Here is a 21695-nt window from a genome sequence, read left to right as displayed (position 1 = left end):
CCCCCATGTCCTGCCCTGCTTCCCTGATAGCATCAGAACAATTAACATAGTGTGGTTAATTTCAGCCAGACCCTGTCTGCTCTGGCTCCTGTCATTTTGCTCTGGGTTGATCTGAAGCGTCAGGGAATGGTGGCAAGGATACTTTCTCAAAGAGCACTAGAAAGGGATAGCCAGGTTTGTAGACTGAGCTTGGACAGCAATGGATTAACATCAGTGAGGAGGACAAGAGTTGTGTTTCTGCAAGCAGGTATTGGATTCTCAGTTATTTCCTTTTCTCATATAAGCTCCTTGTATATAATAATTGTTGTATGAGTCATTGCGTTGTATCTAGACATGAGTGAGTAGGTAATAATTTTTCCAGTTTTCCATTGCAAACACAAAGAGAAAAATAAAAACAGAGTTAAGATATAAAAATGAAGAATAAAGTTATCAACAGAGAAAAGTGAAAGTATCTGTAGCAGAGAGCCCAACAGTATAATTATACACTCTATTAAAAAAAAAAAGAAAAGAGTATCCTTTTATCAGGTTTAAATTATCCAGTTTTTGAATTGAACAGAATGTCTCAGTTATAAGACAGGAAGCCCTCATGTTCTTAATCTTCCTTCTTTATTCAATATTTTATATATTCTTATTCTGTCTCTTCTTATTCATCTCCTTTCTAATGCTGTTTTCAGCCTGCTCCTTAGAGTTCTTGCATTGTTCTTTCTGTTGATACTGTGGATACTGTCGATAGAAGTCCCCTTCTACTACAATGCAATAATATTCCAGAGGAGGAGCAGCAATTTAAATGCACCATGATTTTTTCAGGTTTTTTTTCTCCAGCCAATTGTTTTAACATGTTTTTGCCATAGCTTCATGTTGATCAAATTTTCATTCCTTCATTGAATTCTGCATTGAGACAAGCAAGTGCTTCGTGTCATTTGTCCCAGTTAATTTAGAACCAGTGTATGAGTAGCTCTGACTCCATTTCAGTATTGATATGCATCTTGCTATCAGTATTGCTCATTCATCTAGCATACTGGGCTCTAAAGATAACCACTTAGCTTTCACCATGCTGCTCAAAATAATTTTGTCACATATGCAGATATAATTTTTTTCATTTCTCAACTCCATGCCCAGATTGCTGGCAATTGCACTATGAAACAAAAGACCCCATCTGAAAATTTGAATCTAACCTTTATTTAAATCCAACTACTTAATTCTTACCTTTGATTTGTGTTTTAGACTATAAGTTGTAAGTTTGTATATTTCTGTAATTATATCTGTGTAAAGGGACATGCTCAAATGCTGGTTAATGAAATTAAAAAGGACTTGTTTAGCATAGCACAGGTAGAACAAAATACATTAAAAGCAGTGTTTTGCAAGAAGCTCGTTATGATAGGATGTGTAGGATAAAGAGTTTGTTAATTGTGTCAGCAGTATAGGTGTTTTGTTGGTTTTTTTATCACTCATTGGGATCTGCCTAAGTTAGATGCAGTGCTGACTTTGACTAAGAGCCTTTCTTATATTAACAGCTTTCTAATTAATTGCATGCAATGTGTTGTAAATGAAGGCTTTGTTTCAGTTCAGACTGAGTCAAATTCAGTGTAACCCCACTGAAAAAGGTTCTACTATAACTAGGCCTAGGGCTTTATTCTCCATGGTCTTGTACTGTGGTTTGATCTAGAGAAGGGAATATAATGCTCTATCCTGCAATAATAGCTTCATTTCATACCTTCTTTCAAGAAGTGTGAATGGCAGAGAAGTGCCACAAAGTGAATAAAGTGAAATTCACCAGTATTACAGAAAGTTGCATCTATATCAGGCTCTGTGAAAATATAATCATGCAGATAGCCTCCTGCACAAAGGTCATGTAGATTATAGGAGGGTGACATTCAAGGAGATTGTTTCAGAGGTCACTTACATCTTGCATTAAAAAGTGGTGGATATTTCTCATCAGAAACACCAGAAACATGAATGGCAAGAATTCTGCCTTTGGAAAGTGTAAAATCTAAGGAACTGAGCAACATAAAGAATGTAGACTACACAAGCACGTATTGCATGCACATTTACATGTACAGGTGCACCTATATACAAGTGAGATTAAATAAACATGCCTGTAAATGTGTATGTCACAGATTTTGTAATTAAAAGTCCATTTGAAGCAACTTGCTTCAGACTGGTTCAGTGTTACTCAAAGAGTTCAAACTCATTCATTGAACCCAGAGCAGTGTTAGTTCCAGGAAAGTTCTCAAGCCAATACAAGTGTGATGGAGTTTAGCACTTCATTACTTCATTTTCAGACCCTAAAAGCAAGTATTAATTAGCACTTAGAATGTAATAAATTATACCAGTTTTAGAAGCTTGAAAGTGCTTAGCCATGAATTTAATTCAAAATTATGTTTGCTAGAAGTGGCATGAACTTGCATGGAGGGAACACAGATAAATTATGCAAGGTACCTTTAATACAAAGTCCAGTTAGGATACTAAGGATTCTTTCACAGGAATAATCCAGTGAGAAGGACAAAGCTGACAGTGCTGTCTGAGCACATAAGGTTAATCAGTGTGGCCCCGTTGCTCTCAGTGAAACGATGCCATTTTACTCTGGATATGGCAATGTATTCATGAAGGAAAATTTCACCTAGCCTAGCAGATAAAACAGAATAGATAATAAAGGAAGCTGAAGAGAAAGTATAAACCACAGACTCTGTTAATTTTAAACTGGTAATAGAAAAGTTAAAAAAAAGGGGCAATGATGTGAGTTAAATATGATTGTACAATGATGATTATTTTCTGATGAAAACTGGAACACCTAGTAAAATACATGCTTTACTTTATTAGGTGCAGGATATGTCTTTTTACCAATTTGTTTAGATGACTTGTCTCTAAGTTAGTGATGTTTAGTGCAACCTGTCAGCATTACAAATGCGGAGGGATGTTTGAAACCTAGTCATTTTAAAAATATTTTTTTCAAAGGATTTCAAGTCTCATACCTGCATTCAAGATCACACTATGTCTGCTTTCATAGTCAAAGTTTGGTGTTGTTTTCCCCTGTACTTGAGTAGCAAGCCATAAAAACTAATGATGACTTTTCTGCATTGCCTACTCAAAGCACAGTGTTGTCAGTTAAAAATTCAGGGAGAGGAACAGAATTTAGAGCACAATTTCTTATTAGTAAAAGTATTACATATATTGTGGGTAAATTGCTCCAAACAACAGTGCATTTTAAAATCTCTCTTCCTGTAATGCTGTTTGGTTTTTGGTTTGTGTCTAAGATACTTGAAACAGTAAGAGTTTCACAAATCTCTTCAGAGCTGCAAGGTTGCCAAGTGATTTGTCACTTGTGTGTCCCGAGCAATTTGTCAACATTCACTCTTGCAGGTTGTTACCATGAGAAGTAGAGGACAGAGTTGGAAACTTCTTTTCATTCCCTCCTGTGTGTTTACAAGGAACACACATAATTCCGGTTTCTGCCAACTCAAACAACAGGAGACAATTTTCTGACACAATGTTACTGGTTGCTTCTTACCTTCTGCATATACATTGTTCTATAAAAAGATCTATATCAACTTCTGTGCATGAAGTCAGCTTATGCAGATGCCCTCAGTACCCATGGCTTACAGATGTCCTCTGTTTTGAACAGTGGCTCCTACATGGCAATTTATCATAGAATGAATGAAGCTCTTTCTTAAATTAGGTTTTATTTTTTTAAAAAAGCATCTGTGCATGTGAAAAGCAGTATTTGATCACTGTTAACTTATGACTTGTATTATGACATACTTCAGTTGAGATTACTGTGTCTGTGAGACCCAGGCTTTAGGACAGCACTTAAGGACTTGCTGAAGTCAGTCCCTCTTCAGAAGTATTTAAGATTTATTAGGGTGCTTTCCTGAGAAGCAGTTGGGTCCATTTGTAAAATAGTAAAGGTGTTTGTTTGCCTCTTAACAACTTTCTTAAGTAATTTAAAAGGACTTTGAAAATCAAAATTAAAAACTAAAGGTGAAATATTGTCCTGGTCTAAGTAAAGGAGAAAAACATTGAAATCAGTGAGTCTGGATATTCTTCCAACATTAGTAGCTTCCTACTAACCCTGATTTCTTGGTTTCCCTTGTCCACAGGCTTCATGCAACTCTTAAGGGATAATGAGACAAAGTGGTGACATCTGTACCTACTTGAGCATGAGTATTACATATATTGTGGGTAAATTGCTCCAAACAAAAGTTCATTTTAAAGTTAACTAGCTGTTATCCTAGTTCATGATAATCAGCTTTACTCAACGTGAAGGTAGTCCACCACAAATTTCTTCACCCTTTTTTGAACTGGGGTTCTTTTTGGAGGGATTTGTATGATTTGGTCTGTCTGGTGTAGGTCCCTGATGGCAAGAACAAGTGATGGAGGCTGTAGGGCAAACAGGGAGTGCCAAGGCTTTTCCACAAGTCAGGAAGGGCCTGCATGTCCCTTTGCAGTGTTGGTTGCACCCTCCCTCATGAAGTGAATGTTAGGACTGTGAATGCACCACCCAGACATCAAAGACCTTTCAAAGGCCAAAAGGCCTGAAGTCCTCTCCTGCCCCATGATCTAGATTGACACCGTGTGTCTCACTATGCCCCACATTCCTGTCTGGTGACCTGTTCTGCATTGTTATTTTCAAAAGATGTTGGGCAGCTGGGGTATGACAAGGACAAGGACAAGCAAAGAAAAAGATCAGAGGCCTGAAAAATTATATGGATGAGTTGAAACAGAGTTTACCTGTTTTTTTCCAGATGGCACAAGAAGAAGGTATAGAAATAATTTCTACTCTTTAAAAAAGAAAAGAGAGGAAGGAGAAGGCAGATAATGAGTGCTGCATAGAATAACAGTTTTGGATCTTCAGTTGACACAGGAAATATTTAAGATAGAGGACAGGAAACAATCTTTTAATGTGGTAAACATAATGTGGTTCTATATGATTAAATAAAGATACCCCAAGGAAACAAATTTATCTTTCTGAAGTTTAAAAATTAAGAAAAAAATTAAAAACATCAGAAATGTCCTACTGTGTCATACTAGAGGTGTTACTCTAGTTAGTGTGTCTCTCATGTTGCAAACAGGATTCTATTTAAGAAGAATCTTGCTCACTTTTGTTCTCTTAATTCTCTCCCAGCATCAGTGGTCTTTAGGTTAGCAACCCCAAAGTATACACTCTTGTTTGTTCCCTTCAGTATTTCTTTATGAACCTGTTGTCTTTGTATTTGTCTAGTCACGTATGAACCTGCTGGTTATGTCTGCAGCTATTCTAAAAGTCCATAAATGCTTTTTTTTTCACTCTCAAAATTTCAAGTTGTTCACCTATGTTATTCATTAAATGCTCCTTCATTAACATGCTTGGGAAGTTCTTGTCTTAAGATACTTGTGCAAGATTTCCATGCATCAGATCTTGCAGAACTTTGCATTTTATAACCCAAAGAGGGTGCCTTCAGAGTTTTTGGGAAGAAAATTACTGTGATACAGTGAAACAATCCTTGCAGTATTCACAAAATTGGAATCTCCTCAGCATTTTTGCCTCTTTAGTCACACCTATGCAATGTATAGGATAGAAGGATTTTTTCAGACCTTAATTCACAGATGTTTTGTGGTAAATTCTGCAGCTGTGACCAGAAACTGGACAACCTTGTTAGCAGGACAGCCATAAAGTAGCCATAAAGTTTGGTTTTGATTATAATGTCTGTTTTTCTTCTTGAAGTCTATTCTTTAAAATTGGATGTGCTCATGTAATTGCAATGTACTCCACTGCCCTGCATTACCTCCAGTGAAGGAGGTTTGAGACATTGCAGATGAGGAGAAGAGAGACAGACAAGACAGACTGACAGAGAGACACAGAAGCCCACAATATGATAAAATAAATGCTATCACTGATGGATTTTTCTGTCAGTGTATATGAGTTATTGAATGCTTAAGCAGAAATATTACATGTTTCTTCTAACCCTTATTCCTCATAAAACTCAACAACTAAAAAGTTAACTGGCATGTAATTTTTAGTGGCCATATATGATCTCATCTTCCTTTCTATTTTGTTTAAAAGTCTGTAACAGAAATACAAATGAAATTCCCTCCAGTGGTGTAAATTTTCATATCTCAGTAGGTAGATGGAAGGAAAAGATTCAAGTTCATTTACATTTCTTTGAATCCAAGATTTTTTGGAAATGGCTGGTGTTTTGGAAAACATGAACAATTGGGGCAGGAGTCTCGTGTTCTTCTGGCATCTGGGTTTTGGAAGTCTTGAGCTCTCCTTTTCTGAAATGCAGCCTCTTAAAACTGTCTTAAAAGAAACATGACTCAAAATGAGGCCTCTGGAGCTACTCACTGCTTTTGAAAAACTGATTATTGGTTTTAGTCGTACCAGAGTCTCAAAATTACTACTTTCAGGTCTTGTTTACTGCTTTTGGGCATGAATTTTAGGTGGTTCCTGAGTGACACTGCTGCACATTTATAAGTGGACATGGTTGGAACAACTGGACAAACAAGGGCAGCTGGTGCCACTGACCACTGTTCCTGCTGATGATGGCCGCCTGGCTGGGAAGCAGTGTGAGCCTGGTAGGGCCAGCAGGAGGACATATGGCTGCTGGTCAAGGTAGAGGGATCACATGGGGCTCTGCACTACAGATTCCCCATCCATTCTGTATTCAGGAGTTGCTGAACAAACTTGCAGTGAAAAACTTTGGGAAGGAGGGCAGGAATCCAGGCCTTCCCTTCCCAGTAGAGCACACCATGCCAGCAATGTTGAAGGCTTTGATTTATTTTTCTTCTTTTTGGCTCTCAGCATTAACTTTATTGTATGGTTTCTGAAAGGCAGAGAAGACCTACCACCTTCTGTTCTCTTCAGAACCTTCTGATCTGTTCAAATCAGAAGAATCCTCCAGGCTGCCCAGTGACATCTTGCATGCAAGTGACATTAAACCCAGCCAGGTCAACTTGCCTTATGAGGAGCTCTCCAGAAACAGCTGGAGAGAATTGTTATTTGAAGGCAGCTACCTGAGCTATTTAAGAAGTCACCCTGATGGCTGAACCATTGTCTCAATTTCTGAATTACTACCCTTGGCTGTGCTGGCTATTCCTCTGTTCCCTCAAAATCACCTTTTCATTTCATTCTGAGATGTTTGAAGTTTGGAGGTAGAGGGAATGAAGTGCAGGTTTTCAGGCTCCCTAGGAAAATCCTAGTCCCTTAAGACTCAAACATTGCTGATGAGCACAGGCTAAAAGAAAAATACTAAAGAAAAAAGGATTCCTCCTTCCCCTAGCACATCTGTCCAGCTGTGTTTTAATGCATCTGCTGCTGGTGTCACTGTTTTCCAGTAAGAACCTCTTGCTAAGATTATGTCTGTCTCCTCTCTTGTACTTTACAATTTTGTCAATGCCTGTCTTAGCATCCTCTTTCTGGATATTGCTTGTACAGTGTGAAGACAGATGTAGATAACAAGAACGTCTCTAAGAGGTGAAATCTATCCTTTTGGTGGAGGCCATTTTAATTTATATAGGAAGGGGAATAACAAGTATACTTACTTCATGTTTAAGCACTGCACTGCTAGAGTCATACAATTGTCTTTTTACCATGTAGAGTCAGAAGGACATTACAAAAGTTTTGAACCTGGACTTACAAAGATAGGTATTGTTGTGCATGGTCAAATAGAAAAAAATGGTCTAAAAAACCCGAAAACTCAACCTGTATTTCCAAAGGCTGCTGTGTGCTTGCAACTGTCAATGAAATCAGTCCACTTATTTTTTTCTTTTAAACGGACTCATCTGAAGGGTGAAAGTGTCCCAGGATTTAACAACTCACAGAGAAATAAAATACCTCATTTAAACTGTTTGTGTGTCGTGTTTGTTGATCTTGGTGAATTTGACAGCATCTTCAGGATGGTGCCGTCTAGTGTTTGAGTGTATGAGGTGAACTCACAGTGTATGTGTGGAAGCAAAAAACACCAGGGTATAGTAAAGAGGTTTTGTTTTCAACCTCATCTGTGGCACTGTAATTGTGTGGTTTTTAATGAACAGACCAGGGTAGTTACACTTAGCAATGTTTGTTCACTAAAAAGGAAAAGGGGTGTTAAATCATTATGTTCTTTGATGAATGGCTTGTACACTGAAGAATAAATTGAACAAACTGGCATAGAGCTCAGTGAACATGAAATCAGCTATTAGAAGAAAGCTTGTGAACAAATTCTAAGCCTGATATGCATCTTTTGATTAATGTCCTATTAATCATCCATAGTGGCTACCTTAGCTAAGTGGTGCTGTAATCATTCATGGTTGCTTACAGGAACACTAGCAGGGACTATAGAACTTCAATAACTGAATATTATTACTGATTTCTCCCTAACTCTTGCTGTGAACAATTACTGTTTTCACTACATTTCTGCCTCCCTTTATTAGAAAGAATACAATGCAGAATGAAAAGAGAGTTCCTCAAAGACCAGTAAAATTCTCCCAGGGTATTCTTAATGATATTCCATCCTAAATGGGCAAACTGTTGTAATGCAGAGTTCTCACCAGGAATAATAGTAATGTAATCACATTGAAGCTGTCTTTTTATGGATTATAGTCAAACAGACTATAAAATGTATAGTCATATTAATGAACACAGAATTTCTGTAGAATTATTACTTAAAATGGTTGAAATTATTTTTACTTTTTGTATCACAGTATTTTCAGTTAATGCACTTAACATCAACAGCAATTAAGACTCCAGACTGTTAATTTGGACAAATTTGACATTAGAAGAAGCCTTGATTCTTGGAAGGTATAATGCCTGCACCTCTCTGTTTTGAGACAAAATGTTTTATATTCCTGTGGGTTTTGTGAACTCTGATAGTTCAGTGTATTTTTTTAAAATCAATATTCTTTTTCTTTTTTTTTCTTTATAATTGGAAGTTATTGGCAAATATTTACAGGAGGATCTCTTACTCCTGTGTGTGAAGATTTAGTTTCACACCATTTATTTCTCAAGTATGACACAAAGAATGCTTTTGCACTACCCACAAAATAGGTCCTTAGATGGCAGTGTAATTTCCCCCTAAGTCGCTGTGGTCTGGGAAATACGGTGAAGTAATGAAGTGATGACAGGTATTAACATACATAATGGGCTTTAATAGACATTTAATGTTGTTTAACTGGAAGAAGGAGAAGTGCTTTCCCATTGGAATATTTCTACATTGGAAGTCATTGATCACCAATTTCAGAGGGGAAAGGTTAATCCATCAGTTTCTGTAACCAAACAGCACTGATGGAAATTCTTTAGGTGACATTCTGGATGAACTGAGCTTTCCATCTTTGCAAACAAATGAGTGATATGACAAGCATGGTGTTCAGAACACATTTAACCAATTGATTTTCTCTCCTCTTGTAATAAGATCTAGAGACATATGAAAAAGTGTAGCATGAGCCAAGATTAAAGGAACTGCTTCATACACACGAACACAGGGGAACTGCGTTATCAATAAAAGTACTATAAAGCATGTAGGCACCCATTATTTTTCTTTATATAAAGTTTGTTATTGCAATAAATAGCTGATATTGAACTGCCTGCCTTTTATTTCAGTTTTTCTGGATTTTATTTCGGTGAGCTTTCTGTGGTTTCCTGGTAGAGGTTAGGAAAAAATGTTATGTTTTGTTATGGTACCATTTTTTGTACTCACTAGTAAATCGAGGGCAACTCTGGATTTAAAATCAGGATTTCTCATCCTTTGCGGCGTGAAGAAGGATATGAGGGGGAGGGGGAAATCTGGCTTCAAGTAGTTTAAAGATATCAAATATATCTTAAAGTTTTAATCTGTAATGTTCCTTACTGTAATGATCCTCACCTTTTTCCTCCCTCTTCCCTCCTTTTTCTCCCAAATTCAGCCCTGCTCTGAGTTTCACATACCCTCCTACACCAGTATCCCTTCAGCAAATGCATCAGCAAATTATAAGTCGTCAGCAAACCCTAGGTTCAGCCTTTGGACACAGCCCTCCACTCATCCATCCTGCTCCAACTTTTCCTACCCAGCGACCTATCCCTGGCATCCCCAGTGTCCTGAACCCTGTCCAGGTCAGCTCTGGACCTTCTGAGTCCACACAGGTGAGAGACAACAAAAGAGACCTTTACTCCCCATTAATTTAAAAATTAAATAAATGGCATTGTCTCGATGGCAATTGATCACCACTGTCACTGAGAACCTTTGATAACCCTTTTCTTGTAGCTCCAGTGTTTGCAGTCACTTTATTATGAATCACAGGAGTGCAGTTGGTGCAGTTCCTGATTGGTAGTGTCCTTTTTAGTCCTCATAAATATTCCAGTCTACTGCAGCAGCTTTTTGTTCCATACTGCCTCTCCTCGATCTTATACAGGAACCTAGTAGAGGTGGGGAGTAAGAAAAGGGGCAAAACACATAAACCAGCAATATTTTAGAGGTTAGCAGCTTCACCTTCAAATCAGGCTGACCCTAGGATATACAGGGCCATATTCTGCCCTCCTTGTACAGCTGTGAGTAACCTGAAGCAAATAATTCTGTGAGCAAGAAAGTAACTCAAAGACAGTAAAGAGGATTTTTTCCTCTGATTTGTGCCAAATTTGACTTACTGAGTTTGAATTAATCATTTCAGTAAGGTGTATTCTTGAAGGCAGAGAATGAGCAGCAGTGAATCAGGCTCCCTAATGTGGAGTTTATCACGGTTTGTGATTTGCCTGTTATTAACTAGTGCTGTTTGTTTCTAGATGACCTGGAATAGGTTATTTATCAGTCTGGATGCTGTTTATCTCCTGGCTAGCTTTTACAAATGTAGAGGAAGACCATTGTGCTGTAGAAAACTTATTGATTTTTTTGTGGGGTCCCTGCAAGTTCAAATATCTCTAAGAGATCTCTGGATTCCTACAAGATCCATTTGCAGGTGTAGATAATGGTGTTCAGTCGAGCAGAACAAGAGAAAAACAAGATTCTGGCCTGTTTACATCAACTATTTTGCTATTAACTTGTGAGAATTCAGGACTTCATCTAGGATTTTTTGGCTGAGTCTCACACTAGCATTCAGTTCTTCTTCCTATCCGCCCATTATAATGGGAAACATAGTGAAGAAGCTGAGATCTTGTGTGAAGATACTGAATGCAAAACCTTTTCTTCGCGTGTGAAAAAGTTTCTCTTGTGTTTCTTTAAGCATGCAGGGATTTTCCTTTTCAAAATTGCCTTTCCAAAGTTGTCATTATGTGGAAAATCAAGTTCTTCCTACCTCTCACTGCTCTGACAAAAGCATCGTTGGTTTGTAGCAAGGAATTGCATCAAATGCTCTCCTTCCCACTCTCTCCCTGGTCTGCTACAAGGTTGAACGATGCAGCTCTTCCATGAGTTAATGCTATGTAATTGGAGAACAATGTTATTGCATATCCAATATAATTAACAGTGCAGCTTGTCCATACAAAGTTGCTGAGCAGATGCTACATATTTTTGTTTGGAGCCACATATTTATCACAGTCTAATTTTGTCTTCTTCTGGGGAAAAAAAATCCCCACCTGCTTGCAGCAGAATAAACCCACAAGTGAATCTGCAGTGAGCAGCACAGGAGACCCCATGCACAACAAGCGCTCCAAGATAAAGCCTGACGAGGACCTCCCCAGCCCAGGAGCAGGAAGCATGCAGGTATGGCAGCCAGATTGCAGTCATGAGCCTTCCCTCTTGCTGGTAGAGTGAAAATGCACCTTTCCTGTGACACACACGTTTTCAGGCTCCTTGCACCTTGTGTGCTACAGGCAGCCTCTGCTCGCAGTAGCCAAGGTTAAATAGGAGCAGCTCCTGGAGTGCAGGGTCTGTGGTAGGATGAGGGCAGAGAGGAAGGAAGCTGATGGAGCGGTGCCTCTGACCAGTCAGAGCATGCTCAATGCTCTGCCACAGAAAAGTGAACAAGAGACATTCAGGTCTTTATTAAGGACAGGTTTTCTGTTCAGCAGAAATACTTAAGGCCACCTTGACTTTTCCTGGGTCTTAGCATTGTACTGCACTGCAGCCCCTGTGCTAGGCTCCAGTCTCGTTTGCTGTACTTTCTACACCAGTTAATGCCACTGGTTTTAGTAGAGTGACTCTTGACTTAGAGTGACTCAGGGGAGATGAGAAATCAGAGCCTCAGTCTTGTGAGTGATTCCATGAAAACAAAGCAGAGGTCTGTCTAAATCCTTTAGCAGGTTTGAAATGGAAAAATTGCAGGAGTGCATAATCTGAACCAAATGTTTACACTAACATCTGACTCTTACCCTCAGCAAATAACAAGTTGGGGAGAATGAGGCACCCTGATGAACTGGAGGTGGGAAATCTAACCGCAAAATTAAATACTTTTTGTCCCCTGTTCACCCCTTTTGTGCACATGTTAAGGACAAGAACAGACTAACAAGTAACTCAAAAATTACCAGTCTGCTCTTGGAAAGGTTTTAGTATGCAAACCTGTTACTATTCTAACAATGGAAACACATGGATTACTGGGGATCCAATTTCTGTCCATCCCTAGTACAAAAATCAAATTCCAATTAATTCAACTATATTGAATAGTGCCTTTCACATTAGTGGTGCCACTGAATCCTGAAAGCCAGGTGCACAAATAACAAGCTGTTTGAATAAAGTGTAAGGGAAGCCAGGCCATTATGATTTATTTTTAATTGATATGTAAAGGGAACAAAGAATTTATTTTACATGTGTAGTTTGCAATGGCTTCTGGCTTATCAGGCCTGTTTTGGGCTTCTGTATTTTGTAGAATGGAGTAGCATAGTGAAGTGAGAGTAAAATAATCCTCCCTCCACACACACACACCACCCCATCATCTTTCTTTTAATGCTGAAGTAATTCACTTTTCTTCCTCCTCAGTTTCAGAATTGCCTCTCTCTTCTTCTCACCCCTATTTTTTTCCTCTCTCCAGGAGCAGCCAGAAGGAATGACCTTGGTAAAAGAGGAAGGGGACAAAGATGAAAGCAAACAGGAGCCTGAAGTGGTCTATGAGACAAACTGCCACTGGGAAGGCTGTTCCCGGGAGTTTGACACGCAGGAACAGCTAGTGCATGTAAGTTAATGGTATTCAGGAACTAGGTTTTAAAACTACGTGACCTTTTTCATGGGGGTCAGCTTCTCTGACCCTATTCTGAGTCAAGTTTCTTAGCTAACAGAGCTGCAAACTGGAGAGGGGTTTATGAGTTTCTGAGAATAAAGAAAACTCGAAGCCACAGTGCTTGACCTGTTCAGTCAGCTAAAGCTTAGTGTAAAATTCAATAAAGTCTTCCACAGAGATTGTAATGGCTCTGATCCTGTAAGCCAGCAAACGCTATTTTGAGTTAGAGACTTTGATAGTTATTGAGTAATAGTAAGCTGGACATGAATGATTATTAACCTTTAGCCAAGTTTGATTTTTTCTCCCCAAAGGGGCTGTAACAGTAGAAATGGGTGAGGGGAATTTTTTCCCTTCCCTAAGAGAGGTTTTGCTATCAATTTACTGTTGTGTGTAAACCAAAAGGGGATTATTTGGCTAAATACTTGGGAACTGAGTTACCTCAGTCATTTTAGCAAAAGCAAACTGTATAATCTTTTCTGTGCTACACCAAATATTAATTCTATCTCCCTTGGGGTTTTTTCCACTCTGCCACCTCTCCCAAAGAAACAATTTTTACTGTTTGGTAGTATTGTAAGATAGAAAGTGAGCAATCAAAATTCAGACTACAGCATGACAAGTACAATCCCTTGCAGTTCTAACCTCTCTTATTTACTGGCATCATAGAACATATTGAATACTCTGAAACAAAATTGAATTCCTAGTACAGAATAGAGAGGAACATCCTCAGCAAATGAGCAGTGTGACAAAATTGTATTTAGTTTAGAAAACTGTTTAATACTTTACTGGAGATCATACAAAATCTATTAGAGAATGTGTCTAGTACTTCTGAAATAACTAGCTGAAAAATCCACTTTTTCACCCAAAATAAATAAAAACAAATCCACCATATATTTCCAAACACTATGCCAAATGATAAGCTTATCCTGCAAAGCTGATTTTAGCAAATCAATGTCAGCTTTCACTTGTTGGAATGTGAGAATCTCTTGGTGTTGCAGTTACTCATCAAGATGTATTTTCAGGTTCTTGTTATTATTAAGTAGTAGTAGCAGCAGCAGTAACAACAATGATGATAAATGAAAGACTATCAACAATAAAATAATATGCAAAATGTCACATTTTTCCAAGAATTCTTTGAGACATTTTGCACATGTAACTCCCTAGCATTTGAATAGGCCAAATTTAAATGTAAAGAGAAACTGTTTTGGTGTCACAGTACCTTTTGGGGAAGAAATGCCATACGAATGGCTTCTGCAAGTGATTTCATACATTTAAATTAAAAGATCAAATGTTGGTCTTTGAATTGAATCTGTGCAAACAAACTAAAGGACATCATATGGGGCTGTGCATAGGCACAGTCTTTATATCTGCTAGCAATTGTAACACTGAAACTTCAGGAGGCCTGGGAAACCTTTCGGTATTCAGAAATCATCCCACTGATGATGATAAATACACAAGAATATATGAAATAAAATAGAAATTCAGAATAAAGATACCCTTAGCAATAAACAAAAAAAGAGGATTTTTTGACGTTCCAGGTGTAAAATTTAATGGAAGTCCACTGAGCGTGTTAGCTAATAGCTTGTGTTTTGTATTTTGAAGTGAATTAAATTTACAGGGTGGTAATTTAGTTCTTCTGGAGTGTAGTTTTAAAGTTAATTTGTTTGTTTTGGTGTGTTTTTTGCAGCAAATCTGCCTGCATTTTAATGGTCAACAGCAAGACTGAAAAAAGTGTATTTCTTATGCTTCTGAACAATGGCAACATCTGAAACGAGTTTCTATAGACATAGAAAAATAATATGAAAAAGTTTTTCTATGACTCAGAGCTCTTTTTGGCAGGGCTCAGGATTCAGGTGTGTTATGATGGTGTTTAGACTAAAAGGTACAAGACCTGACTCTATATCCTGAAGACAATAAATTCATCATGGCAACCATCACATTTAAGTAGCACAAATCATGCTGTAAGATCAGCAGGATTCAGTGATGGGGCCATGGTTTGTGATTTCTTTTGCTGCTCCAGCAGAGCCCCGCTGTGGGGACTTGAGCGAGTTATTCCTGCCCAGAATTGCAAAGGGCTGTAGACATCTAACTCTGTTTGAAAGCCTGGCCACTCACCCCAGTCTGCCTTTTGCACATTTTGTCTGCCCTTGATTGCCACAGCCCTCTGATGTACATCTGCAGCAGCCAGGGATATGAAGTCTGATCTCAGCAGGGCTTCACGGAAGGGCAGTCCTGGTTTTGCTTAGGTGTGTCACTCTGGCAGAAAGTATTCTGTCCCTGAGATTAGGTCCTTGAAAATCTGAGTTGTAAAAGTGGTGTGGCTCATGTATGCCTCCTATCCTAATACTATAGGTAAATCCAAATAGGTATAAACTGGTGTAGTGGTGCTTCAGTCAGTCAGCACAGTTCTGAGTGCTGTGTGTGTGGCATGTGCAGGTGTGTGCCCAAGCCAGGCACAGGCACTGTGTGTGTCTCAGGGCCCATGCACACGCTTGGCTCCACAGCCCTGACACTCTGGTGGCAGCTGGTGGCCTCGCCAAGCCCGAGGCCTCACAGTGCCAGACACTGCTCAAGCATGGCAGGAGGAGTGCACCTGACGCTTGAAGGTTTGGAAGTAAGATGCTGGACAGGATGTCAAAAGCGTAGATAACCATCCGGGTTTGTTGATTCTGCTGTGGAGTAGTAATCACCAAGGCAGGGGCAACTGGCATCTATAAAGGTAATAAAAGTTTAAATTGCCCTAGCAAGACTCATCCAGATGACATCTGCCATATTTTTGTATAGTTGTAACCATGCATAATAGCAAGAGATCAGACCCAGAATGTCCAGTGGCATGGGACAGACTGTTATCCAAGCCTTGCTTCCCAATGCACTGAACTTTTAGAGCAACTGTGGTGTTAAGGGAAGACATGGAAGTATGTTTCTAGTTGTTTGTTTTCTTTCCTGAAGGATTAGGTAACTCTACATGAATTCTAGTCATGCCAGGTTGAGTGGAGCTTCAAAAAGCTTTTCCACAATACACACTGCACACAGTTCATGGTGTGCATAGATGGCATTACTCCCACTATGTATAGGATGTAAACACAAGCACATGTGTGTATTTTGAAAAAGGTAAATATGATTAGTGTATATTCTGGTCTTTCTGTTGTATACGGATAGCATTGTTATTTCTTGGGGAACTCTGAGACGTAATTTACTTTGAAATCAGCTGTAGTTGAATCAGCATTATGAAATTATGTGTAACCATAGCATGTATGATATGGTAAAGGCAAACAAAATCTGTGTCTAAATATGTGGTATACCTTTACAGCAGAAATTGCAATGTTGTGCAATTTCAGTAGTCAGCATTTGATATAATTTTCTGCATTTCTGTAGCAAAGTTCTGCAGTTATTAGTGTAAAATGTAGGTGCCACTGAAAGTGTTTTCAGTCCCAATGTTTTCTGACTGAATTTATGAACAGAACCTGAGCTGCTACAAATAAATAACTGAAAAGCTACCTAAAAGAATCATTATTGACCCACCCAGAAGGGTCTGACAGTGAAATTCTGGCATGGGTGCTCTTATTTTCTAGTGATATGAGCCACTTAGAATTCAGCATGGTTTAAATTTTCATGATGCATGCACCAAAAGGCAAGGTGTTAAACCATCAGATGCTCTGCCTTATTTATAACACCTATCCATCCTTCCTTCCCCCCCTCCCCGTCCCCTTCTCTTACAGTTAATAGAAAGATTCATGATTCTTCATGGTTGTCTATCTAGCGTCTGACAGTACCGACTGCACTGCTAAAGCAAGTCACTATCTATAATTGATATCCTTCTATGGAATAGGGTACCGGCTGCAATTGAAGGGTTTTGCTGAAAGCTTTTAAATCCTGACAAGTTCTGCCCTTGTTCTGGTTGTTGCTGAGCTGCACTGCTGAGATCCCAGGGTTATTTGAAGTTGATGCAAAGGGGTGCGTGTGTTGCACATTAGCGAGACACAAAGTTGGCGAGCCACGTTAGAGCTGCCACTGCATTCTTCCGCCAGGTAGTCTTATTTACAGTGCGCTGCACTCCTGAAAAGGCTGGTTACATTAATGTTTGAACTGTCTATTAGCGGTTTCTTTCTTTCCCTTTTTTCTTTTCCTCAAAAAATTAAAAGAACGATCTTATTTATTTTAAAGCCTCAATTTGCTGCTGGGGTCTTTATCATTCAGCTGTTTAATTAATTTCTCTGCCCAGCGAGATATTATAATTGGGCTTAGCTGAGCTCAAGTTTGTTTTAAGTATGTGAGCGCCTAGAAGCTAATAAGATATTGTATATATTTATAAATCTGCTTTTTGTTGCAGTTTGTCCCTTTTTTCCCCCAGAAATCAGTTAAGAATAAAATATTGCAAAAGGGTTGGATGATAACGATAAAAGTTTACTTAAGAAAATTATCCTTCAAGGAAATTACTGAATTTATTGTTAAATATTAATACAATGGCAATCAGAAAAACACAGTGCTGCCTATTTCTCATCCCCCTTGCTGTGTAGCCTTGATGATGATTATTTTTTATTCAAAAACATGCTTGAAGAACTGTAGAACTATTTTTTTGTTAGTGTTTTCTCCTCAATTTTACAGCAATAAAATTCTTTCATTGTTGTTACATTTGATTAGATGAGATCAAAAAGCCCTAAACTATCAGCAATGGCTTATATTCAGGATTCCATTTGCTGAGGTCCTCCTGCCTCTTTGCAAAGCCCGGTTGACTGGAGCACTCCCCTGGCAATCCCTGGGGGTTGTACGATTATACTGCTCCACATGGGTCTCTTATTATACCAGAGGGCAGGTTCTTGTGTTTTTCAGGTGCCCTACATGTTCCCAAGGCATCACAGTGCAATGAGGGTACCCAAAAGAACCATAACATGCAATTCTGAGATGGAGTTTCTTAATGTGTTTGCTCTCTGTTCCTACAGAAAGCAGTGGATTCAACCTTGACCAACAGAATGTGGCCAGCAATCCATGGAGACCTACATAAACCCCAAACTGTGCCCACATCCAATCTCTGCTTAGGTTTTATAGCGTCTGTGAGGTGCCTTAATCAATCCTGTGCACCTCTAAACACTTAAGAACATCAGGAGGTGGGGAACACTCCACTCTGAAGGACTAGTCCTCTTTACAGTGGGTGATTTTGGATGCCCAGAAATAAGAACACTCAAAGTCAATAGATTTGAAAGTCTCACTTTCTCTGTTACTGTGCTGGCTTTGGCCTGTGGCTTCTTCCTCAGCTCCTCTCCTGTAGGAGACCTGTAGGTAAAGACTGGAGAGAGCTTCACCACTCTTCTGTAAACAAAGATCCAGCTGCAATAGGAGGGTAAACCAGATGAAACCAGTTCCCCTGAGTCTCAGCTACAGTGCAGCAGACCTGTAAGTGACCCTGAGAGTTGCAATTGGCTACCACTTGCAGGAGGAGAAACTGCCCTGTAAGCGAAGGGCCCCAAAGCTGCCAAAGCCAAGCGGGTGCTGGGTGCAGCTGTGTGAGTAGGCATCAGCACCTAAAGGGAGGCAATTGCACACATCTAGCCCAGCAAACAGATTATTATTGGTCTCTTTTCTCTAGGTCCTGGAGGTATGCTTGCAAACTGGTTGTGGGGCAGGTGAAGCCCCAGCTTTGTGAAGCAAGTCCCTTAAAATCCCAAAGGGGTGTGATTACACATCCCAGTTTGCAAACTTCTCAAAATACATTCAGGGATTTACTTAATATTTAATTCTTCTTTGCAGAGGCAGTTTTCAGTGCTTTTTCATTACCGTTTTATTTGGCTCTAGCACAGTAACACAGAGAAGGCTCAGCCCAATCACAGGCTCATTGTGCGTGGCAGTGACAGCTACTGCCCTGAAAGGTTCAGGACTGGTTCCTTTAAATTGAAAAGAGTAAAGACTAGATAAGAACATGAAATCCATTATAGTAATAATTTTTTTCCTGACAAAAGGAGAATGTTTTATGTACAACAGCAAAGGGGGTTCTGTTGGTGGTTTTATTCTATTTCATCTTGTTTTATTTTTTTACTCACTGGGGTCTGGACCCTAACTCATACTTGGAGAAGGAGTGCTGTGGAAAAAAGAAATCAGTTCTTCAAGTGAGACAAGCCCAAGGCTTGGGCTGAAAGTTGGGACAGCTTGGAGAAGGCAGGGTGTTGTTTCAGTGGCAGGCAAGTGCCATAAGGCTTTTTTTTTAGTTTGTCCATCCCCTCAATAAATTTGCTCTTTGTAGCTGTGAGGGTACAAAGGAATAGAAGAAGAGATTATAGCAAATAAGAGACACTTGTACAGAAGTTTTTAGATTTTGAAATCTCTTCCTCGTTACCTGTTTAAAGGCTGATTTCTAATTAGGACACCACCTTACTGTGTTGGATTAGAAGCTGCTGAGCCCGTTCTTTTGAACTGTGCCAGATTTGTTGAATTGTTTATAGGCCAGCAATTTATTAGATGGCATAGCAAAGCCGGTAAGCAGATCTGTGCCTTTGAGAGCATGTTCATTCTGTCTTGGTTTCTGTCTGGGTATCTAACACAGTCTTGTTTAAATTAAGCAAGTCTTTAACCCCCCCATCAGAGGTGTGCATGTAAGTGCTGTTGGGTTTTAAGGTTAAGTAACCATAGACAGACCTCACTGCTGTTCTGGAGCCTCAGTAGCCCCCAGGCTCTGGCACGGCCCCTGCTTCTGCTTCTCAACACATCCTTGTTCTGCATCAGTCACCGTGATGCCCTTTGCCTCCCAGCAGTGTTAAAAGTCATCGGTGCTGCCTTGTGAAGAGATCTTACTCACTGTGGGCTTGACCCAAAGGCCAGCTGTGCTTTGGCTCAGGTCCTCTTAAGCACTCCACTACACAAGTGCATCAGCAGTCCCCCTGCCTGGAGTCTGGCTTTTGATGAATCACAGAGAAGAAGGGGGAAAAAAATAACATGGGGATTTCTTTTTTGATAGAGAAAGGTTTACAACAAAATAAATCCACTCTAATCTGTGAAGTATTAAGAGGGGATTTAGAGAGAGAAATGTAATCATTTTTAAATTTTAATTCCTCTGTAATTAGCATTTCTTTCACAGCATTAAGAAAACTTGTTGTTAGTCTGCTGCTGCTATGGCTTTATGAGTTGCCAAAGTCATTGTCTTTGAATTGGTATCCCTGAAAGAGGTTGCTAAACTATTTGTCATTTAAATAACACTTCTTCTTCACCGTTGTATGTAGGGATGAGCAGTGCTCCCCCCTGTGCCCTGGGAAGTTACTCTACTCACTCCACCCATAGTGAGTGGGCACTTGGGTAGAAAGGGCTGTGCAGGGCTTGATTTTGATCCATGCTTTTAATCACACAGCATTATTTATGTGGTTTGTGGATATACGTACTTACTTGAAGTGTTTGCCTGGGAGTTCAGCTGGTGAACACTTCCAAGTTACTGATATTTCACAGGTGACTTCCAGTTTTGGGATAAAATGTAGGATAAGAAGCTGCTAGCCAAGTCCCAGGGGAGCCCACACTGACTGAGTGACAAACGCATAGGCAAGAGTAAAGCAGCAAACTGAATTGACTCTTCACCTCCTGACTCTTGTTGGCATATCATGGAGAAGAGAGAAAAGCAAAGTCCCTCCCTGCCTTAATTTTGCTGCCTCAGAGCTGCGGGGAGGGCTGGGCTTATGCATGAACTTCAGGTACCTTTCAGTCCTGACAAAACAGCCAGGACAAAGCAGATTCACCTGGACAGAGCTGTTCTTTCTATTCAGCTTTATCACGCCTTGCTTCTGTTAAGTGATTTGATGTTACATAGCCTGTGTTACTAGGGTGAACCAGTGGGAGATCTACCTTGATGTGTTTGGTGTGTTATGTTTCTGTATTGCTTTTCTCAGCCATATTCTATCAAAAAATCTACCCATAGTAAACCAGTCCTGGGAAGAAGAGAAATTTGTGAGTGCTGGCTCAGCTGCATGTGGAAGTGCTTTTTCTAAGACAGAAGTGGCAGATCAGCATGTACAAAAGGAGGCAGAGACAGGCATCTTAAGTATAGACATGAGTAAAGTTTCTGCATTTGGTTTTGAAAGGGCTGGGCTGTATAGATTCATTTTTGCAGGCTCTATTGTTTGTGTAACCTCTTAATAGAAAGAAAAAGAAAAATGAAAAGCAGATGAGCCTTTTATCGTGGGGAAACAAATCCAGTGTTATCCTGTGCTTAAACTTTAGTGTAAGCATGACTTTTTCTTCAAGATGTTGGGTACCTAATCTATAAAATGAATGGGTGGTGGTTTTGTCAGGAGTGGGTCCTCTGGTGGCTTGCACTGTAGGTATGAGGTCTGCATATCCCATTCTTATGTGTATCGCAGGGCTGAGATGCTGCAGTTCTCTGTGAGATAAAGTAGTCAAGCTGAAAATGAAACAAAGCTCCAACTGTATCCCTCCTTGTGTTTAGCAGAGATAAACTACAGTGGAGTCTCAGTGCTGCTCCGTTTGGCTTCTGGCAGCAGCTTTAATTGGTAAAATGCAGATTTTTTTTTTGATCAAGAGAGGATTATTCTTGTTATCAGTCTGGAGCATCTTATTTCAAGATGAAAAGGCTTCGCTGAATTACAGATGCCAACATTTTTACAAAGCACTTTGGCGATTGACATCTCAAA

At 39.5% G+C, this 21695-nt stretch overlaps 1 protein-coding gene across 2 annotated transcripts in view; it reads left to right on the top strand.

The window, feature by feature from the left end:
• GLI3 (GLI family zinc finger 3) overlaps positions 1-21695 on the top strand; it is a 206035-nt gene that overhangs the window by 153005 nt on the left and 31335 nt on the right. For both annotated transcript variants that reach the window (XM_039715203.1, XM_039715205.1), the window contains 3 exons: positions 9856-10072; positions 11508-11624; positions 12889-13029. In XM_039715203.1, coding sequence (XP_039571137.1) covers positions 9856-10072; positions 11508-11624; positions 12889-13029 — 475 coding nt within the window. The remainder of the gene's footprint in view (positions 1-9855; positions 10073-11507; positions 11625-12888; positions 13030-21695) is intronic.

Source organism: Passer montanus, unplaced genomic scaffold (assembly GCF_014805655.1).
Source record: "Passer montanus isolate IOZ18808 unplaced genomic scaffold, ASM1480565v1 scaffold32, whole genome shotgun sequence".
NCBI lineage: Eukaryota > Metazoa > Chordata > Aves > Passeriformes > Passeridae > Passer > Passer montanus.
Note: the sequence above shows the minus strand (reverse complement) of the source record. Positions and strands in the feature narration are given on the sequence as shown.